Genomic DNA, 23518 nt, shown 5'->3' with positions numbered 1-23518 from the left:
AACTAACCTAAGGACAGCACACACATCCATGCCCGAGGCAGGATTCGAACCTGCGACCGTAGCGGTCGCGCGGTTCCAGACTTTAGCGCCTAGAACCGCTCGGCCACTTCGGCCGGCTAAAGTTCGCGCAAAGTACATGAATACGCACAATGTTTACATATTTCACTTGAGTTGGCCACTCCCCTTTAAGATTCCGTTCGGTCGCCTGAAAGAAAAGAGCTGTTCCACACTGGATAATACTAATTACAGAATCACTACTTCCCTTGGACTCGCATTCGGGAGGACGACGGTTCAATCCCGTCTCCGGCCATCCTGATTTAGGTTTTCCGTGATTTCCCTAAATCGTTTCAGGCAAATGCCGGGATGGTTCCTTTGAAAGGGCACGGCCGATTTGCTCCGTCTCTAATGACCTCGTTGTCGACGGGACGTTAAACACTAACAACCACCACCACTACTTCCCTCCCCCCCTTCCCCGCCCCCCTATCCGCCCCCCGACTTCCGATCTCGCAAACTAACTGCCTAAGAGCATTTTCGCAGGAGTCAAAAATTCAGCTCACTCCCCAGCTGACGAGGCGTCCCTGCGTCACCTGTGATGTTGGACCCAGCAGGGATGACCAACGTTAACATTCGATATGTCGTAGCGATACTGATATCTGCATTATTGTCTGTGGATTCATGGTTCGAGGTGTCAGATCAAGTCAGCATTACACAGGATCCTACCTTGACAGTTGGAAGCAATGCGGAACACCATTTGCCAAGGCGATACGCGACACCTTTCTAGAAATACACCTTGTTTTTCTTCGTGCGACTATACCCATTACCCCTCATCTAGTTTTCTATAAAGGGCTGCGCTACTAAACTAAAGAACAGCATCACCTCTTTAACTGTTCAGCTGTAGCTATAGCTTTAAAAAGTTTTTAACTAGATTGTTTACTTTTTTATCCGCATCTTAGCACACCAAAGATGAGTATCCATTTCTAGTGAGTATTTGACTCCATCTCCTAGTACCTACATCACTAACGGAACTGTAATTACTACATTACCCCAATCAATTACAAATATTTGCGAAGAAATTTTTATATCAGCGTCCAATACATAAACAATAATCTAGAAAATTTATTAATCTTTTTATGTTCTGTGTTACATTAACCAAATATGTGTATGACTCCAAAGTTAAGAGACAACGACCAACAAGTCCATCGTTATTCCTGCTCTTGATCGACCGAGGGATCTCTGTCTCTATTACCGAGCGAGGTGGCGCAGTGGTTAGCACACTGGAGTCGCATTTGGGAGGACGACGGTTCAATGCCGGCCGAAGTGGCCGTGCGGTTAAAGGCGCTGCAGTCTGGAACCGCAAGACGCTACGGTCGCAGGTTCGAATCCTGCCTCGGGCATGGATGTTTGTGATGTCCTTAGGTTAGTTAGGTTTAACTAGTTCTAAGTTCTAGGGGACTAATGACCTCAGCAGTTGAGTCCCATAGTGCTCAGAGCCATTTGAACCATTTGAACCACGACGGTTCAATCCCGTCTCCGGCCATCCTGATTTAGGTTTTCCGTGATTTCCCTAAATCGCTTCAGGCAAATGCCGGGATGGTTCCTTTGAAAGGGCACGGCCGATTTCCTTCCCCATCCTTCCCCCACCCGAGCTTGCGCTCCGTCTCTAATGACCTCGTTGTCGACGGGACGTTAAACACTAATTCCTCCTCCTCTGTCTCTATTTCCCGACCTCTATGTTTCTGTAACTGCAAGTTCACAGTTGGGCATGACAGACCATCTCCAGCCTGTACTCTTAAGTATTCCTCCTGAGCATACGCAGTGTTGTTCAGAATTTTCGTGAATACTTTTATTTGTTCCACGTATATGTTGAGGCATCTTGTACGTATTTTGAACACTGAGACACGATGGGCTCGGACGTTCCCTCATTTTCGGTCTTTTTCCTATCCGATGTAAGTACAATGGACAAGACATCTCCAATGAGAAATTACACTAACCCACGCGTTGACTTGAGGTTATTACGTGTAAGTCTCTTATTTCTGGTAAGAAGCTAAAAATCTTTCTTCCAGTTTCGCAGGTTTCACCAGCTATGTTGTCATAGACTGGAGGTTGATTCGTAATTAGACGAGTGGATCAGTTAAAATAGGGACAAATAACACTGGGCTGTCCACTGGTGTAGAACACATTGCAATTTGTGAATATTCATGTAGAACTGGAACCAACACTTGCCTTTTATTCGATAGCACATACATTTATTCATTGCGTGTCATAACTTTGAGAGTGAGGGCAAGAGGGACGGGTATGGATGGAACCCTGTGCTACCACATGTTCTGTGGCTCGGGGAAAGTATCCTTTAGCGCTCCGTTCCTCCAATGACTTAGACCGCGTGAAGAGGTATTACCTTTTGACTTCTATCTCTGAGTCTTCGAGCGACGTTTGTTTAACGATTTTCGTGGCGTTTCGTCAGGAAGAGTGGCTGCCAGTGGCAAAGGTTCACCCTCCAACGCTGGCAGCGGACTGGATTCCTGCCCACCAAGTCTAGAAACATTTCTTTCTCCCACATACGCGAAATTAGACGACTCATGCGGAGGTTTGCCCGTAGTCGTTCTTCCCATATATAATTTGCAAACTAAAGAGAAAACTGGTACGTAAAATACCCTCCGCCGCAGATTGGAAGGTGACTTGCGGTAAATAGAAGTAGGTTTTATGCGGTCCGAACGAGTGGAGGGTCAAGTCATACTACTGTATCGGTACAACGTCGTTCGAAGTCCGAACCTGGGGTCGAAGGTGCGGCCTTGTGGAACCCAACAGACAGGAAACGGCGCCGGCGTGGCAGCTTTAAAGGCCGTGGCGTACTCTGCGACCCATAAGCCCTATATCTTGCGGCCGGCGCCAGAGAAAGTGTGACAAACCACTGCACAGCGTCACGATGTGGGGGCAGGCCTATATGCGCACGTGCACGCAAAAGCGGCTGCGTCACTGATGGGTTGGCAGCGAGATCAGTTCGGAGTAGACATACAAGTTCATCAAAAGCAAACATTGTTAAGAATAGAAGGACACCACAGTGTTACTAAACTGCTGTGTCTTATTGCTCAATTTTTACTACGTAATATTTTTAATATAATGATATAGAGAGAAGCTACAAAATGTGATTATTTATTTACATTCTTGCCGATTAACTATCGTGCACTATGACTATCTTCAACGGCATGTTTAATAATAGCCACCCTGGATAATCTGCGTTACACGAGCGTGTTTTATCATATTCCGTCAAATCAGTATGTCGGGTCTGTGGTTGGCCGTGGTCCAGTGAGAAACTCACAACCTGAAAAAAATATTAAACATGGTACTAATCCAAAAACGCATTTGGTGAGACGAAACGAACATAGGACTTAAAGTCAGTATTAACCCAGTGTACTTGATCTCCAGCGAATGCTTCTAGCTTATGCTGTCATTACTAACGCAAGTCACTTCAGCTGAGAAGTCTTTACATCTGACTGCTGACATGTAGTGGGACCAACAACGGACCGACCGTAATGAGCGCACACAGTCAGCAGCTGTGTCAATGTTTCTTGCCTAATTCTCAATACCAATTCGACAAGACGGAAAACAAGTAATCATATTACACATTATTAAATGACATCATTACGAGGGGCAGTCATAAAGTTTTAACAAACACGACATCATTACGAGGTATAGACAAAGTTTAATGAACGCATCTAAAAAATGAAGTTTTATTTTTATTTTTTCGAAATGAAAATTACAACATTAAGATTACCCCTGCCTATATCAAAATGACCGTAATATTGGGTAAACTGCAACACACACGCCTTTAAAGAATGTAGTTGGGCTTTATAGGTAAAATTAAGGTAAAAGTGTCCCAGAAAGTCTTTTCGAGGCGACGAATAATAGACAAAGCCGCAAGTCGAATTCGTGAATCACGCGCTGTAAACAGTGATGCAAATGAACTACTATAGATTTTTTCTGAGTTACCGATGTAATATGTGGTCTACGTTTCAAGACTTGAAGAGTCTTTGTAAAAAATAATCGAAATGCCTCAAAAAATAAAAACATAATTTACGTTCGAGTGCACGTTCGTCGTAAGTAAGAAATCGTATTCAAAATACTTTTTCTTTAAAGAACCAACATCATAAGCATACTGTTATAAAGTGAAAAGCTACATACTGAACTTCAATCTACGTTTTACATCGTTTTATTGCAGCTTAAGGAAGTATTGAAACAAAGAAGAACAGTAAAAGTAATATTTAACATCCCGTCGGCGAAGTAGCAAATGAAAGTACTGACGTTTCCAGAAATCTTTTGCAATATGCATTGTCCAACATTTTGTTTAGTTAGTTGGTCTGTGAACATAACATATATGGGTAAGCGTTTAAACACAGGATGACCAATCATGACGTAATTCCAGAGAAAACACTTATTTATATATTTTGGTTCGTTCATTTTGACACATGTTCAATATCTGCTGATTTATGTAGCTTAAGTTTTGTGTATCAACTTGTTTGACACTCTGCTAAAACGTTGTATAAGAGTCGGTACATATAATATCTTCTATCGCTGTTGTTGTGGTTTACAAATTCTTTGGTAATTCATTTCCCGACTTATCTTTTTTTTCCTTTTTTGCTGTCTTCGAAGGAAGTAATGGGGAGGCTCCTATTGACTTGACACGGGTTTGTGTGCGTGCGTGGCTTTTTCTTTGAGGAAGGTGGCGCATTTTTGACTGTTGAAGAGGCAGCCTTTTAACGATCCCGACTGGGACCTGTCGAATATTTCTTGGGCTGACTAAACGAATTGTGCACCTTTTCTACGTACAGCACCTTAAATATATCTCTAGTTAACGCAATCTGGGAGAGATCCGAAACTAACGAACAATCAACAAAAATCATCTGGGGTTTTCACCTGCTTCCTTAAGTATCACCGACTGGAATATGAATATCGCTTGCAATCGGTCGCTCGTTTCGATCCCTGTCATGCAGGAGCGATATACCAAGAGATTTCCAGTAGTTTTTCGAACGCCCCTGTCGTGTAGGTCCGCGAGGGCGAGGCAGATAAATCGACCCCTAGGAGGGAGAAGTAGGGAATGGAACACTTTTTCCTTACTTTAAAGTCAGTACCGCCATTAGACTGTTGTTTAATTACAGTGTTACATTTACAATTACACAATCATGATTTCGGCTTCAAAGTGCCATTATCAAGCTTTTTCTGAAAGCTCATTAGACAATAACAGTGAAATACATAACAAGTAATATAACCAAATAAAAATCTATATTTATAATGCTTGCTTACAAGTGTTATAAATTGCCTAAGATGGCATACTGTCGTCTTAAAATACATTATTAGACACATTGTCTAAGCGTCGATATTTCTAATAGAGCCTACTGCTTTGTTTCATCACTGAGTATACCATCTTGGCTGAATGACAATTGGCTAAGTGTCAAATTGTCTTGGTCAACAAAATTCCTGTTTCAAGCAGGTGACATTTTCTTTTAATCTTTGGACTCAGTGACCGGTAGGATAGGAAAGGTTAGGAGCAATTTATTTTCTTTGGTAGTTGTTGCATCTTTGCAGTATCTGTTTATCTTAGTATACAATGAAGCTGCCAGCTCATAAACATAAACAGTAACAAACCTCTCGATAATATCGCTGCATCCGTAAATATATTAAGAGTCCAGTTAATCATTGACGTTGTTTAAAGTACATTTCAGTGGGTGAATATACAGCTTTGTACGTGAAATTAACACATGGCCAACTCTATATTGTGTAATTTTGTCTCAATTCAGAATTAATACAATACAGTGCAGTCACTTATTAATTAATTAACCAGTGAGGTTTGAAGCTATATTTATGATGTACGTGTCATCAGTCATGTAAAACTTGTTATATGTGGTAGAACATTACTTAGGAATAAATGCAAATAACACAGGTATGTGAAACATGTCTTGTACATAAACGCATCCAAGCAAATAAAAGAATCAAACGATTTCATGTTAAACAGCACATTTAAATTTAACATAATATAAAGAGTAGGGATATCCTAGTATTTGTTAATGGTTGTTGAGATACAATAACAAACGTGAGTGCACCTTAGTATTGATACATATGACTGCAATCTTGGTGCTATAAATCTTATTTACACGTTATTGTACTGACATCTTACTTATACGATGTAAAGATGACATAGTAATGTTAACAACTTAATCAGCTACCACATAATGTGAAAGCTCCAAGTGGGTTAGTTCCTATTTCTTAACAACAAAGATAAATGTAACATTATTGATCATAGTTACTTCCTAGAGAGGTAATAAACAACTGAGAAGAAACACAAGGTCAAGAATACTATGAATCATTCATTGAAGACTGAAGACTATAGGCATGTGGAGTTTAAGTGTAAGGGAGAGGGGGGGGTGTCGAAGGATGGATTGGGGGGGGGGGGGTATTAAATGACTAATTAAATGAAGAAGAAGCCATCTTAGGCAATTTATAACACTTGTAAGTAAGCATTATAAATATGGATTCTTATATGGGTATATTAGTTGTTATGTATTTCACTGTTATTGTCTAAGCTGCTTTCAGAGAAAACTTGATAATGGCACTTTGATTGTGTAAGTGTAAATGTAACACTGTAAATAAACAACAGTCAAATGGTGGTACTGACTTTAAAGAAGTGTGTTATGACTGTGGCCCCGCATTATGAAAAAAAAACTTTTTCTTTAGGTCAGTGAATATAAACCACATTAAAAATGTATTAAATTTATTGCATAATGTACTAGCTGTATAAAGTATAACTACTTCAATAGCAACTATGCCTACATGCATGCTCCTAGTACACACCGCTCGGCAGCGAGCTACATGTGCCGCAGCGTCGTGTGTTAGTGCATTTGGGGTGGGGGAGATGGAGGGGGGGAGGCACATCACGAGCTGTGCTTATCCTACGTGAGGGCAGCTGACGCTATGGCATGTATAATAGCATACTTATCACTCATCATAACAAAACTACTGATATGTGAGCACAGCTGCTTGGTAACAGCTAGTATATACAGGGTGAGTAATGTAAGATATAACATCACATATGTCGTGAATGTTTCAAAATTTCAAAACGGAGTTTTCAGCAAATGATAGTAAGTTAAGAGGCATGTACTTTGGTGTGTGACAAAGAGTCTTAGCTCTTAATGTCGGTAGAGATATTGAAGCAAGTATGGTACATAAATCAAGGAGGAAAATTTAGACATTGTACTTTTATACAACATCTGCCAGAGAAATGTCGTCGAAACCATACGACGGAATATGGACATCTATCCTGACCGCCACTGTCCGCAGAGCCACCACGCAGTTGCCCGAATTATATGGCGCCTAGTGCGAACAGGCAGCTCTGATGTCAAACAGGGGACGAGTACGAAGACTGCAGCTGATTAAGCACATGAACAAGCTGATCTCGTTACGACGCTTATCAGTCTGCTTTGTGGCACGAGACGTGTTGGCAAGGAATGTGGTATCAGCCAGACGACTGTCATTCGCATCTTGCATCGACACAAATTCCGCCCATATCATCTGTCACAACATCAGGCACTCGAAGCGCGTGATTTCGAACGTCGTGTAGAAATTTGTGGGTTTGTTTTGCAGCGCCTGGGAGACGATACCACGGTTTTTTCCCCCCTACGTGTGCTCTTAACCAACGAAGCAACGTTTAAGAACCACGAGAATGTAAATTCAAGTAATGCACTACTGGGCAGCTTATTTTTGATGGTTGCCCACTAGCTGGGACTGTTGACATTTTTGGCACAGAAATGGATTGTAGGTTTTTTAAAATGTGCTCTGACGTAAAACGCAAGCTTATTCACTATAAAAGGTATGTTGACACGATTTTGTTGCTTAGAGATACTCGGGAAGAAATGGAGAATATGGTGGCGAGCTTTAACAGTATGCTTCTGAAACTAAATTTTACTATGGATACGAAGAGGACATAGGTATAAACTTTTTAGATTTACATGTAAAGAAAGAGCACAACAAACGCACTTTCGGAATTTTTGGGAAGCTAATGTAATTGGAAGTGCTAGTTCAAATCATCGAGAAGGACAGAAAATGACGTTCTTCCGATCTATGCTCCACAGAATTTTGATACAGACTTTCACTAACCAAGAGAAAATTAAGGAGGTCCGCATTTTCAAGCAAATCGCGATATGGACAATGATTGTAGGACTGAGGAAATTGAACACCTACAGAAAACCATGGAAAGTGTTGTGACATAACAAGACTGTTACGCCACACTGAAGTAGCCGAAAGAAAGGCACGCGTACATACACGCCGACTGGCGTCAAGTCTGGAACAAGATACGTTATGACTGCTATCAAGAAAATACGTAGCTTTGCAATATACTTAACTTTATTTACTCCTTGTGATACATCTCTCTGGACTATACAAATGAGACTCGTAAGATACATGCACTGTTCCAATTGGCGCCTTGCTAGGTCGTAGCCATGGACTTAGCAGAAGGCTATTCTAACTCTGACTCTCGGCAAATGAGAGGAAGGCTTCGTCCGTATTGTCGCTAGCAATGTCGTCCGTACAACTGGGGCGAGTCTCTATCGTATATCGAGACCTGCCTTGTGGTGGCGCTAGGTCTGCGATCACACAGTGGCGACACGCGGGTCCGACATGTACTAAATGGACCGCGGCCGATTTAAGCTACCACCTAGCAAGTGTGGTGTCTGGCGGTGACACCACAGAAAGTAAGTTTCACCACGATTTAGGTCCAAGAAATTAAGGTACGTGCGCATGACTTACATGGGCAGCATCTCGGATGAAATAGTGAGGTTGTTTCGAAAGAAAAAAGTTAAGCTTCGAAAGTACGAGCTCACTGCGTAACTTATTTTACCCTAGCGTTGATTACAGAGAAAAGTCGTCAAATTAAGGTGTTTGCAACATTTCCTGTAATGAGTGTAATAGTTTTTATTTGACAAACGGGGCACAGATTTGTGATGAGATTCAAAGAACATACTGGAGGGACAATTTTATTCAAAATAACCAAACAACAGAAAACAAAGGGAATAATCTTGAAAGTTTGCATATTGTTCCTAAGGGCCCTCAGGTGAACATCTTGGAGAAAATGAAAATTTCCAAGCACGTGAAGGGAAAGAAGGATAAGTTACTTAACCATCAGACTGAGTTGAGGGAAAAGCAATTTATAGAACTGTTCATAAAATGGATATAAGATTGTCTGCATACTGTTCCGATCCACAGTTCAGTGATTTCGTTTTCAAACTCAATCACCACCATCAGATTTTGCCTTTGACTGAACTTGCGAAGTTTTATTAGTTTCTCGTCCCCCTATGCGTATAACGTCGCTCCTTCCTTTTGACTCTCTTCGTCTGCTCCCCCCATGATATAACCCGTACAATATTACTGTGTGCAAATGCATGTTATTTAGTTTAATATATCCCACTATTTACCATATTTTAAATAGTTGACGTAAAAAATTGATTTTAAGATGGTAGTGCCCTAGCACCACGACATTGTAATGAACTTGGATTACTGTTTTAATTTGTGAATACACGAAGTAGCTATGGATTTAAAATAGTCTCATTGCCTACAGACATGCAACACCACCAGGGTCAGAACATAATAATTGGATTACAGTGTCGCAATAGGATAATGTTCACAGTACAGCACGTTTGTTTGTGGTCCTATGTGGTCGCCAAGTATCAAAGCCCAACGATGCAACCTTCCACAAATGCGCGTTATCCACCTGGGGAGGTTACCGCGGCCGTGTCTGCTCGATGAGCTGCGATTCGGGGTAGAGAAGGCGCGTTGTAGCACCGCCAAGAGTCCCAGCGTACGCGTGGTCACTGCTTGGACAAACATGAAACCGGAGATGCGGCCAAAGATCGTCAGGTGACAGTTGCAAAGTAATACATACTCAAAGCATGTTACTGTTCTCTCTGGACGCTTGATTCCTTTTCAATAAAAATTACTTTTGTATTTTTATAATGTAACACTGTTTTTACAACACGTGCTTAATTTAAAGATGTGCGGTCAGATCACTATATATAATAGTAAAATATAAATTTGGCTATACACATTTGCAATTTTGCTTTTAATCTTTTATTATAGTGGGGACTATTTTGTTCTTTAATTTCTTATTTTCAAATTGTGTGCTATTTTTAGATATCCTTTATGGCTATTTTTAAATATTCTTTATACTGTGACTTTTTTAAAAGGTAATAATAATGATAGCAGTCCATACTAATACCATAAATTCGAAAGTAGCTTTGTCTGTTACGCTTTCACGATTAAATCGCTGAACCGATTTTGATAAAATTTGCTATGAAGATAGCTTGAGCGCTGAGGAAGAACAAGGGCTACTTCAGAACGTGTGTAGTGCAACATATTTATTGATCTGAAGAATATAACGCAAAATATGGAATAGTAATTACTCTTTGAAAAAAACTATTTACTTTGACTTTTGTACTTTATCATATATGTGAAAATGCTGTTATTGGTTGATGTGTTCTTCAAATGGTTCAAATGGCTCTGAGAACTATGGGACTTAACATCTACGGTCATCAGTCCACTAGAACTTAGAACTACTTAAACCTAACTAACCTAAGGACATCACACAACACCCAGTCATTGATGTGTTCTTCACAATATGATTCAACGTAATGAGTACAACGCTTATTCAACTCTCACTTGTTTTTTTTCCATAGTACTACAAGTATTATTAATTGTGAAAGTAATTCACTTTGCTGCGCTGTCACGACTCTGCCACTGAACAGATTCCGATGGTATTTGACATGAAGATAGCTTGAATCCTGAGAAAAACCTTACGCTACTTTAGAAAGTTGTATTTTTTTTAATATTACTAATATTTTTAAATACGGTATGTGTGAGTCGCACGCTGACGAATTTGGCGCGATGGTCGGCGACTATACATTATTTCGTGAGAGTGCACATCCAATTTTATTGTGCGCTTGGGTTTTGATATTGAGTTCCTACGCAACCAAGCATGTGATGGAGATACAACAATAAAATTGGACGGTAAGCCCGAGAACCATGTTTAAAACTATCGCCAGAAGCCTCGCAAACGTAAATCTGACTTAGCGCATAGTTCTAAGAGACCTGAAGCTGCGAAAGTTACTGGAATCCAACAAAGCTCAGAGCAAACCCACGTCCGCCGGAATTTGGATGCAGAAAGCCTGGCTGCCTTAAGAGCTACAGAGACATTGGAACAATCATAAGTTCGTCGCACTGTAGACACTGAGCTTCATTCGTGTCGTACGGCTTCCAAGACGCTTCAAGTCCCACAACGACGGCATCATTTAAAAGGTGTACGACAAACAGAGTGTCGCGCCTTTACACGTGGATCATGGGAGGCTTTTGGTGAGGCTACATTTAATTACGACCTATTAACTGTGTTAACCATAAATTAGCCATCATAGGTCGATGGATCAAAAATGTAGGCACCATAACGCAATCAAATTGAAGAGAGAGACGGTTGGTATGAGTTTTTCTGGTGGAAAAATCTCACATGCAGTACTAGGTGAGTCAGAGAAACCCCAGAAAACTCTACTTCTGCACCAAAGTAATGAATCGATACATTTTTAAATAAAATAATATTTTATACATTTTAATAACTTTTAAATAATATAAGCTTTGAGGTTCGACATACAGCAAAATAATATAAACACACTCATTATGTACCTACATACAAAGTATGTACCATACATTTTAAACTGATCAAAATTTGTAAATACTTTGACATGTCCTACAGCCTTGTAAAAAGAGATCTACGGATGAATAAAGCTACTACTACTACTAATACTACTACTACTACAGCAAACATTTTTTGTGCGTACATCTCTACACCAATATATCACAGACAACTCATAAAATTACTCACCATCACACATAATTACAAAACTATGGAATTGCGAGTGAAGCAGCGGGTAACAGCTAGTTATAAATAAAGTAAACTCTGTACGTAGGGACCTCTCATCACTGCTGGCCGCAATTTACTTCTGTTAAAGTTCAACATTGACCTTTTGTTTTAGTAGTTGACACACTTGCTTGGGAAGCAAGCTTGTCAACTACGTGCCAGGGCTAAAGAGACTACCTATAAATTTTAAGGTTCACTATATACCATGTGTCTGCTGTCACGCGAAAGAACTTGCCCCCTTCTAACAGCCGTGTACCGCAAGTCTCTAGAGGAACGGAAGGATCCAAATGATTGGAAAAGAGCACAGGTAGTCCCAGTCTTCAAGAAGGGTCGTCGAGCAGATGCGCAAAACTATAGGCCTATATCTCTGACATCGATCTGTTGTAGAATTTTAGAACATGTTTTTTACTCGCGTATCATGTTGTTTTTGGATGCCCAGAATCTACTCTGTAGGAATCAACATGGATTCCGGAAACAGCGATCGTGTGAGACCCAACTCGCTTTATTTGTTCATGAGACCCAGAAAATATTAGATACAGGCTCCCAGGTAGATGCTATTTTCCTTGACTTCCGGAAGGCGTTCGATACAGTTCCGCACTGTCGCCTGACAAACAAGGTAAGAGCCTACGGAATATCATACCAGCTGTGTGGCTGGATTGAGTAGTTTTTAGCAAACAGAACACAGCATGTTGTTATCAATGGAGAGACGTCTACAGACGTTAAGGGAACCTCTGGCGTGCCACAGGGGAGTGTTATGGGACCATTGCTTTTCAAAATATATATAAATGACCTAGTAGATAGTGTCGGAAGTTCCATGCGGCTTTTCGCGGATGATGCTGTAGTATACAGAGAAGTTGCAGCAATAGAGAATTGTAGCGAAATGCACGAAGATCTGCAGCGGATAGGCACTTGGTGCAGGGAGTGGTAACTGACCCTTAACATAGACAAATGTAATGTACTGCGAATACATAGTGTTGTGACTTGGCAAGACAGCCAAGTCACTATGAGAGGAAGCCGAAAGGCACGCGCTTAAGCTCACGCAGGCTGGCGCGAGGTCTGGAACAGGACAATGTCTTGAGAATTGCAATAAAATACGAAAATCTTGTAATACTTAACTTTAATCCATAATTGGAGAACATCTCTCTTGACGGTACATGTTATAACCACAATATAAAATAATATCCATTGTTATGGCGCCTTGCTAGGTCGTAGCAATTGACGTAGCTGAAGGCTATGCTAACTATCGTCTCGGCAAATGAGAGCGTAGTTGTCAGTGATCCATCTCTGGCTAAGTCGGCTGTACAACTGGGGCGAGTGCTAGTACGTCTCTCTAGACCTGCCGTGTGGCGGCGCTCGGTCTGCAATCACTGACAGTGGCGACACGCGGGTCCGGCGTATACTAATGGACCGCGGCCGATTTAAAGGCTACCACCTAGCAAGTGTGGTGTCTGGCGGTGACACCACACATAGAAAGAAGGATCCTTTATTGTATGATTATATGGTAGCGGAACAAACACTGGTAGCAGTTACTTCTGTAAAATATCTGGGAGTATGCGTGCGGAACGATTTGAAGTGGAATGATCACATAAAATTAATTGTTGGTAAGGCGGGTACCAGGTTGAGATTCATTGGGAGAGTCCTTAAAAAATGTAGTCCATCAACAAAGGAGGTGGCTTACAAAACACTCGTTCGACCTATACTTGAGTATTGCTCATCGGTGTGGGATCCATACCAGATCGGGTTGACAGAGGAGATACAGAAGATCCAAAGCAGAGTGGCGCGTTTCGTCACAGCGTTATTTGGTAACAGTGATAGCGTTACGGAGATGTTTAGCAAACTCAAGTGGCAGACTCTGCAAGAGAGGCGCTCTGCATCGCGGTGTAGCTTGCTCGCCAGGTTTCGAGAGGGTGCTTTTCTGGATGAGGTATCGAATATATTGCTTCCCCCTACTTATACCTCCCGAGGAGATCACGAATGTAAAGTTAGAGAGATTCGACAGCACACGGAGGCTTTCAGACAGTCGTTCTTCCCGCGAACCATATGCGACTGGAACAGAAAAGGGAGGTAATGACAGTGACACGTAAAGTGCCCTACGCCACACACCGTTGGGTGGCTTGCGGAGTATAAATGTAGATGTAGATGTAAAAGATAATATTTCTGTAAATTGCTCTTGCGTTGCTGCTGTACCTATATAATCGTATTATTTGGTCATAGGATGGCCTGAGGATGGTACTGTGTACCTTTACAGGTATTAGACAAAATGGGGTGCGATGTGTAGACACTCTCCAAGATGGTGTACCCCGGGCAACAGACTGCTGAGGTAGTACGGCGAAAAGTCTCCACCATCAGCAGCCATACTATGTAAAAGATTTCTCATGGCTATTCAATACAACACCACAAGAAAACGAACTGCAATAAAGACTCTTCTCAGAGCGAACAAAGATGACAAAGAATTTGGACGAAGTATTCATATTTTACAGATAAATGTAGAAGGACTACCAGAAGTCAGATGTGAGTAACTGAGCAAACTAGCCATTGATCATTACACCGATATGATAGCTCTCCAAGAATCCCATCCAAATCAAGATAGTATAACAAAGGGTAAGGTTACAGGACACAACTTGGTAGGATACCTGCCATCATCAGTACATGGCTCTATCATATATGTAAGAAATAGCCGATATGATATTAAGGGAGCGAGTTGCCGAGAGATCAGCGGGATCGAAGTGTCACTGGGGAGCTGAGTGGCTTAACTGTTGTTTCAGTGCACAAACTGCCGAGCGTCCTGTGACCGACCCCCTGTACCTCATCCGTTTATACACTGAGGTGATTTGAACAGCCATCACACAACCTGGGGTTAAAAAACTGGAGAGAAACTAGTACAATGGACAGAAGAAGAAAAACTTCTATTTTAATTACGATGCCAAAGAAATGAAAACATTTTGTTCTGGTAGATGGCATACTGGTATCATTCCTGACCTGTGCTTTCTCTCCACTCATGAAAATATACCCTCTTTGAGTCCTACAAGAGAAGTCCTAAAAAGCTTCCCAAGGAGCCAGCACCGCCCTACAATAATCAGCACAGGCTTTGAGGTACGTATCATAAATTACATTAACAAGGCAAGAAGGAATTTTAGGAAAGCTAACTGGGATCTGTACACTCTGGAGTTCGACAGCAACTTACGTTGGATAGCCCCAAAAGTAGATAACTATAAAAGATTTATGAGAGTCGTCATTTGTACAGCCAAGAGCAATATACCACGAAGGCTGAAGAAACGTTACATTCCTCGCTGGGACGGCGAAACAGAAAAGATGCATGCAGAATATCAACAAAATGAAAAACCTGATGCTGCTAAAAGAATACTAGAACAGCTAAACGAAGCATGGAAGCGGGAATAGATGAACTTGACTTTCAGACTGAATTTCATTCATTCAAGCAAAAAAGCCATTGGCGTCATTAAGGAAACTTGGCACTGCAACCAATGTTTGCAATCAACAACCCAAGATAACGACCTCAGAACTAGCATTACACATCAAATCAAGAGCTGAGAAGGTCTCTGTAGACTTAACCGCCAAAGAAAAGATAAAGGGTGAAATGAATGAAGTCAATAGCTACCTTCATTATAACACCATTATCAGACCCCTTTAATGAAGGAGATGTAAATGAGACTATCAAAACACTGAACATGAGGAGAGCAGCAGGACTGGATGGCATAGTCCCTGAATTTATAAAACATACTGGGGAACGTGGAAGAACTTGGCTGAAGAGGCTATACAACGATATACTCGAGACTGGAAAAGTATCTCAACAGTTCAAGATTTCCCATACACTAGCAATTGCCAAGTCCGGAAAGCCAGTTGACGACCGCCCAAATTACCGGCCAATTGCGCTACTCAGCGTGTGCTTCAAAGTACTGGAACGACTTATCCTTAACAGAATTAAAGGAATAATAAATAGCTCCAGCATATGAGGCCTGGCTGATGCTGTGGGCAGGTTGTAATCTTGACATCCTATATTGAGGCTGGTTTCCAGAACAAACTAAAGACGTCGGTGGACTTTGATGATTTATTAGCAGCATACGACACTGTGTGGCTAGATGGACTACTGCTGAAGCTAAAAAAGCATGTCCCACGTAAGAAACTGACGACACTTGTGTGAAATATGTTAACCAACCGTTACTTCAAGTTTAGCGATAGACAAAAACAGAGTATGTCATTTACCCTAAAAAATAGGCTTCCCCAAGGACCCGCCCTAGCACACTTGCTCTTCATCCTGTATACCAGTGACATGCCAAAAACTACTAGCAAAAAGTTTTGCTACGCGTACGACCTTGCCACAGCCATACACTCGAGGAAGAAGAAAATGTATTGTCTACAGACTTACAAAATCTCAACATATATTACGTAGTACGGAGACTCCAGCCAAATGCAGCCAAGACAGAAGTCCGTGCATTCCACTTGTCAACAGAATCGCTTCCAACAGTTCAATATGAATTTCTGTCAGCAGAGGATTAGACACAATTTCCAGCATATAAATGCGTTGTTGTCACACTCGATCGGTCGTTAACATATAAAGTCACCCGGAAAACACTAGTCAAAACTTAAAGGCGTGAAATAACAGAATAAAGAAACTGGCTGGCACAACCTGGGGTGCTGAAGCTTCCACTGTACGGACTGCAGCTCTGATAGTAGTGTACCCAGCAGCTGAATACTGTGCCCAACTACGGCAACACAGTGCTCGTACAAGAAAACCAGACATCCGCCTCAATGAACCAATGAGAATTATTAGGGGTACACTAAAATCCACACACATATACCTTGGCTGTATATCATCAGTAACATTCCACCACCTGAACTGCGACGTCAAGAAGCAACCGATCGAGAATGGAGGAAGTTACATCACCCCGACTGCCTCGACCCTCCTCCAAACCCCTTGATATCACGCACTCCACTTTGGCATAATAGAAAAAACAACAAGTTTGACCTGGAAGAAAAGCGGTGCGGAGATGGTATGCTGCAACAACAAAACATCAAGGTGTGCGAGATCCATCTGCCAGTCTACCAGGATTTGATCTGAAGAGATTTGAGTGAACACGACTGAATAAAATGATCCGGACACGCTAGGTGCAATGCTCTGATGCACAAGAGGGGTCTCCGGGACTCTCCGGCCTGTGATTGTGCGGTGCAGGAACAGCCTGTTCATCATACTGTCGGAGATTGCCCTCTAATAAAGTACCCGGGACCATTCAGTGATTTTATTAACACTTCTCTCTCTGCTATCAACTGGCTTCACTGAACAGATGTTGAACTCCGACTAAAGGTATCTGTTTTAATTAACAGTCCTAATTTCATAGTTTTAATGTCCTCCACCTAGTATTACTCAATCATTAACTTTAAGAATTTGAACATATTAGCTTTTTGCCTAAATCCTTAAATGTGTAATTGTAAACTGTACTTATTTCTCAATATTTGTTGTAGTCACCATACGATAAATAAATAGTTAGGCAAAATTACTTGCGACTGTAGATACCAACATATATTTTTTCAGTACTATATTGGTCGCTGTTCTACCGGCAATACGTCGGAAATATGTAAAATGTACAACCGTGTTTCGTTAAGGGGGGATGTAACGGAAAATGTAAACATTCATTTAAAAAAATCATTACAGCCATATTTATTAATATACAAATCTAAAATTTCGCACCTGTAAAGCAAAAGAGCTGTGTTTTTAACGGAAAGATATAATACGATATGCAGGATTAATATTTTGCCAGAAATTTGAATTTTTAGTGTCTTTTTTATAAAAAGCCGTAACTCAAATTCTAACCATACAATTAATCTGAAAATTTTATTGCAGTGCCCTGAGAAGGTTATATGACCACTGAACTACGGTTATTAATTTATGGTACAAATTCTATCATTAACAGACATTTTAATTTTCCACATCCAAAATTAATTATCCTTTCTACATACATTTATCTAAAAATCAGAATATAATTGCAGGATCTCGTATTTTTTTGTCCCAGATAGACAGAAACACATTGCGAACAGTTCCTGAAAATTCCATAGCATTAGCACATATAATTTTTGAGGAAAGGCTTCTATTAACGTAAAAAATATAAAAACAAAGAAAATGAGGTTCAAAGATTTTCTTCTCATACTTCTACATGTAATAAGCTTACCTAAATTTTAAAATCCTCCATACTGATACTCCTCATCCTCCAAGTTTTTCTCTACTCTTCCAATCTGCGTGGCCTGTATTTGCAGGTGCAATGCTTGTAGACTCTGCTCTCGTCGATGGTGTAAAATGCTTTTCTTGTGAACACACCAGGATCTATACCGATTCTCTTCAACACTTCAATTCTACCATTATTTCCGTTATAACATAAAACTGCATCATAGACACCTATTTTGAATACTTCAAGTCCACAGAATGTCCGTTTTCAGCATCTAAACCAAATTAAATATTATTGAGCCTTTCATTTGCATTTTGTGTCTTCCCATGAAGACACTTCCTCAGTAAATCAGGGTTTGCAAGAAACCTGAATGTGGGCTTAATTGCATTCTTAACAGGTTCTGGTAATGAGTGTAAGTACGTCTCATTTCTGTTGTTGAACTTACACCAATCGTCTTTCGGACACAGATTGTGCATTGGTGTTTGGTCAGTGGATAGTTTGTGGAAAAAAATTGCCCACACAGCATGCCTCATTGTCTCTAAATTATGTGTGTTTTTCCTGATAGCTCTCCCATAAAATAAGTGAAGAGAATCAGTATCTTTCAGAGTAAGCCTGCCTTTTCCTCCTAGTGGTTTCCAATCCTCAAGTACTTCATCTTTCTTCTCTTTCAGCAAGCGACGAAGCCTACCACAAAGACTTTTTTTTGGATGTGGCCTACACATTCCAACTTTTGTATTGTACGGATTATTGTCTGTTACAGCTTTGAACGAAGAGGAGTCGTCCATCACCAAGATATTTAGTATATCTAACACTATACTGGTCCTCAAATCTGGAGAGCATCCTCACAACTGCAGCAGCCTCCGTGCCCCCACTTGAGCCGCTATAATTTTTAGAGCATGCTACTGCATGCTTTTCTTCCCACAGTTTCTCACTGTCTTCATTGTTGGACATTTTCCTTGTTGCACACTGGTGGCAGTATTTAGACATAATTTCTACATCTAAAACTTTACCTGAGCCAATACCAATAATATGTGCAACTCCATACAGAGATGTGTGACCCCTTTTCATTCAGGTCCCATCTACAGACACATACAGGTCATTAACATTTGTGGGAGATTCACTGTCATGAATATCTACCCCAGGATCTATTTCTTTTTGGTTTATTTCCACCAATTTCTCCACTGCTTTCTTCATAGTAACTTGGGCAGTATCGCATACAGCATCAGACATTTCTTTATTTTTTTTTTCAAACCTTATGCAAGGTGGAGGCATGTTCAGAAAACCACGCAATACATTACCTCCTTTCCTGCCCTGTCCAAGGCGTCTCAGAGCATATGCTAACCTAAAATTGCTTTCATAGGCACCAGTGTCAGTTTTTTTGGAGGAGTAAAATGAAAATTCATAGCCACACAAATTAATTTAAAATCACAAGCTATTCCAACTCTTCTTCCTTCAACAACACTCATGCATTTCGTATTTTTACAGCTAACACATCAACATGAAAACTTTATAGCCTGGCAGAGAAGCTCTAAATCAATGTCTGAATCCAATGGAATTCATATCAACATCACTCACGCACCTGTACAATTCTCCTGTCCCAAGTTTCGATGCTGAAGCTGAGAGCTTATGTTCTTCATTTCGAGCTGCTTTCTGTCTTTTGTTGGTAAACCGATTTCCATGAAACCTCCGTTTCCTAAACACAGTTTTTCTACCATCCATTATGCATAAATCTTGACTTCCACGTAAATGTTTGCGGATTCAACCTTCCACGAACTAATATGAGTTAGTACTGTCAAAACGTAAATAAAGCAAGAAAGTTTTCAGGCAACAATATAGATGTCAGCCGAAGATACAGATGTCAGCTGACATCACTATAAAATTCACACACAACATAGATTAAACTGTGTAGATCAAGAAAATAATATTTTTGAAAAATCGATTATTTGGTCCAAAATCCATTACATCCCTCCTTAAGAATGGTATTTCTTTTGTGGGTGATATGCCATCAGTCAGTCTGAATAAATGTTTAGTTTATTTAAAGCGTATTCCGTTTAATTACAATTTCTATTAGTATCTACAGACACATTTGTCCAATAGCAGGTGTTTCAAGAAGCATCCAAGTGTCTCCAGGTAAAGAGAGGTCAGTTATTGTTATTATCATTATTATTAATAGTAATATTAGCATTTAAATCTAAGAAAGTTAATAAACTAGTTTTTTCCAGGATAGGGTTTTTTATTAATATGAAATATGAACGATGGACGTTTCTGTTTCGGCTTTGACAAGAAAGAAGCAACAGGGATGGTTTAAATGGAAAACTGTCTGACAAAATTTTAACTATTTCCATTAAAACCTGAAAACATACACAAATCTGAACAGGTTCCTTAAGTTCCAAATCCGATGTGATGCGCCGGAAGCTATGATATGCTGTCGATCCATATACAAAAGTCATAGCTGACCCTGTATCTATATCGGGCAGGAAATGAGCCTGACATGAAATTCTGCTAGGCGATGTTTACACCACAGAGTTAACGCTGGCCACATTGTTTTCCAATTTTAGTACATTTCTCGGTTTATTTTGCGAAAGGCTTCAGTGTCACCATTAACAAGCTTTCTATCACTAAGAAGTGGGAATGCAACTATGAAAAGCATAGGACCCATTAAAAAAATACTTGTTTCAATATCTCGATTCATAGCAGAATTCAGAGCACTATCCATATAAAACATCAAGTGCCCTTCAGCATAATATCAACTGCAGAAAACCTCATTTCGTTCTCTGGAATCTTCCACGAAATAAAAGGAGTGTTACGTCTATGTGGCTCACGCTTATACTGGGTAATTCCTTGGCGATTGCACTGACTTTCAGGGATGATAGAGAAGGGTAAGTGCATCAATCTGGCGTAATGGACCCTGGCCCAGAAACGACCAAGTCGTAAATTATACGCGAAATGTGTTCTGACACCTCAGACAGTGGACATCTACTGCAAGCTCTTTGCTTCCCATGTTGTCGAAGGAGGTAGCATGGAGCAAAAGAAGAAAAAAATTGTCTAGTAAATACGGGTTCTAAAATGCATATCTTAAGATCTAGGAGCAGCTGTTCAGTAGAAGAGATGTGCTTCAGAGTAGCAAAGATGAGCGAGTGTTCATAGCCCTTAAAGTATGCACTTTAGAGCCCTTGTTTATGAGACAGTTTTTTCTTGTTTTGGTCCGTACCATTTTCTCCCAGAATATGAAAAGTAAAGAGCTTGCAGGAGAAGAGTTGCATTGGCGTTGGTATCAGAACGACTTTCGTTTATAACTTTTAGAGTCTAAAAAAAACATGTTATTTTCAAACGAGCGTCCCTTACCTCAAACTAATACATTGACGCTTTCCCCATTATACCTGTAAGTTTGCAACATCGTCACGGAATCATCATGTATAAAGAAAAAAAGCATTGCTGTACCTGAAAATACAAACGGCACTATAGTCCGATTAAAATTACTTGATAGTTGACGCCTGTCACTTGCCGCTGCAGTGTTGCCACATCCAGTGCCGGCTACCGCTGTTTATAGGCGACATACAAACACGGAGGGTCATTTCGCAAACGCTGTTAATGTGTAACACGGAGCAACGTTGGAAGCGGCCGCCGCGGGTATGGCGGAAATGGAACACGCTCTGTTGACAGCTGATTTTAGATGACCAATGACTGAACTGCGGGAGGGAACGGGTTGTGTAGCCCTGAATTCAAACTTATGTCTTAACCTTTTCACAGCCTCATGATGTGCAATGTGTCCGAGTGAATGGCGATCAACAATCTGCGGCAGATCTAAAACGACGATTGCTTTGCTCACGACGTTTACGGATAACCTTTAAGAGTAAATTCAAGACAGAAAAATTTCAGGATATGTTTGTTTGCATACACACCTTCCTCAGCAAAATTTCAGTTTTACTGATAAAAGCAAACTATAATTTCTCACTGTCATTGGTTACCTGAAGCTATCTTCGCAATGGCTACATGGCATGCTCCGTTACCAACGGATGAACATTCCTGGTTGGTACTTGGTTGCAGATTGTAGGCGACACAAGCAGATTCCAAACGAGAAAAGAATGACACGAAGAAAAATAAGAACAAATAAAAAAGTCAATACGATAGCGAAAATGACGGGGCAAAGCGTTAAAAATAAAAAAATAAAATATATTTAAACCAATTAACTGAATAAAAATGGTAACCAAAGCCTTTTGATTACATTTAGAAACCTAGATAATTTCGCTGCATTTGACGAAATTCGGACCTTGCACATCCTCCTGTGAGGTTCGTATGCTAACCACTATGCTATGACATTACACTGCAAAAGGCTCTTGAATTTACGACTCTCATATCCCAATCGCAACGATTAATTGCAGCGCTTTAAAAATTCGGCTTCAAACAATGTAGTACGAAGGTTATCTAACGTAAACCGATCTCTGTCATTTTAGGAACTGTATAGAAGACGTTGAATCGCGCCTTGTGTGGAAGGATCCCTTAGTGTTTGGTTGGTGCAGTGTATGAAACGTGTGTATATTGTAAGCATCATTGTGTGTGTGTTTGTGTTTGTGTGTGTGTGTGTGTGTGTGTGTGTGTGTGTGTTGCATCTCATGTGCTTTATCACGTTTGAGGAAATACGAAATAAAAGGGCCAGACCCAGGACTCGGGAGCCAGACATGTCAAGAAAGAAAGCCAGACAAGTAATTGGAAGTGAAATAACCGTGTGGCAACTTGGCAACGGCGAACTGTTCGGGCGTGACGTTGAGCGCTCTGATTGGAGGAAACCTGCTGTAACGCCGTAAGTGACAACTGTCAAGTAATTTTAATCGGACTGTAGTAATGTCGTCAAAAATTTGGCATATTAGTAACCTAATGTGTTCGTATTGTGATGGGATTTGTCAAACAGTACTCTTTACTGGCAATCACCTACAGGAGGAAAGGAAACCTCATTGCGTCGAAAGTGCTCCGTCATGTTCCGAATTACGGTAGACAGCACCTAGTGTCTTTCATTATATAACTCATCAGTCAGCGCCTGGAAGGCGGAGCCAGTAAATAAGGCCGGCCTCTCTCTCATTGTACCTGGGACTCTGGTTCCACGGCGCCGCCGGGTTCCTCGCGTGCTTGCTGTTGATTTGGCATCGCTCCCGGCGTCGCCTCATCTTTTTGTGAGCAGCAGTTTCCGGGCATTCAGCGCTTCTGACATCTGACACCAGTCATCATCATTATCACATCACTATTACCTCTGGCCGAAACATCCACCGATCTGTTCTCTGCGGGCCAAGGACCCTCCTAGGTCGTTGAACTTTCGGCGGCGTTCCTCGTTTGCCTTGTTCCGCACGACGGAAAGGTCTAGTCGATTTTTACCTTCGCGTCGCTGATATCGATGAGTTCATTG

The 23518-nt window shown here is 40.9% G+C and overlaps 1 protein-coding gene across 1 annotated transcript in view; it reads right to left on the bottom strand.

Annotated features, from left to right (window-relative positions):
- LOC124606542 (myosin-I heavy chain) overlaps positions 1-23310 on the bottom strand; it is a 253040-nt gene extending 229730 nt beyond the window's left edge. The window contains exons 1-2 of the mRNA XM_047138528.1: positions 23203-23310; positions 3241-3319 (exon numbers count right to left, since the gene is read on the bottom strand). Of these exons, the coding sequence (XP_046994484.1) occupies positions 3241-3319; positions 23203-23310 (187 nt within the window). The remainder of the gene's footprint in view (positions 1-3240; positions 3320-23202) is intronic.
- Between the last annotated feature and the right edge of the window lie 208 nt (positions 23311-23518).

This window comes from Schistocerca americana, chromosome 3 (genome assembly GCF_021461395.2).
Source record: "Schistocerca americana isolate TAMUIC-IGC-003095 chromosome 3, iqSchAmer2.1, whole genome shotgun sequence".
Lineage (NCBI taxonomy): Eukaryota > Metazoa > Arthropoda > Insecta > Orthoptera > Acrididae > Schistocerca > Schistocerca americana.
The sequence above is the reverse complement of the archived record's forward strand: the minus strand, read 5'-3'. Positions and strand labels throughout refer to the sequence as shown.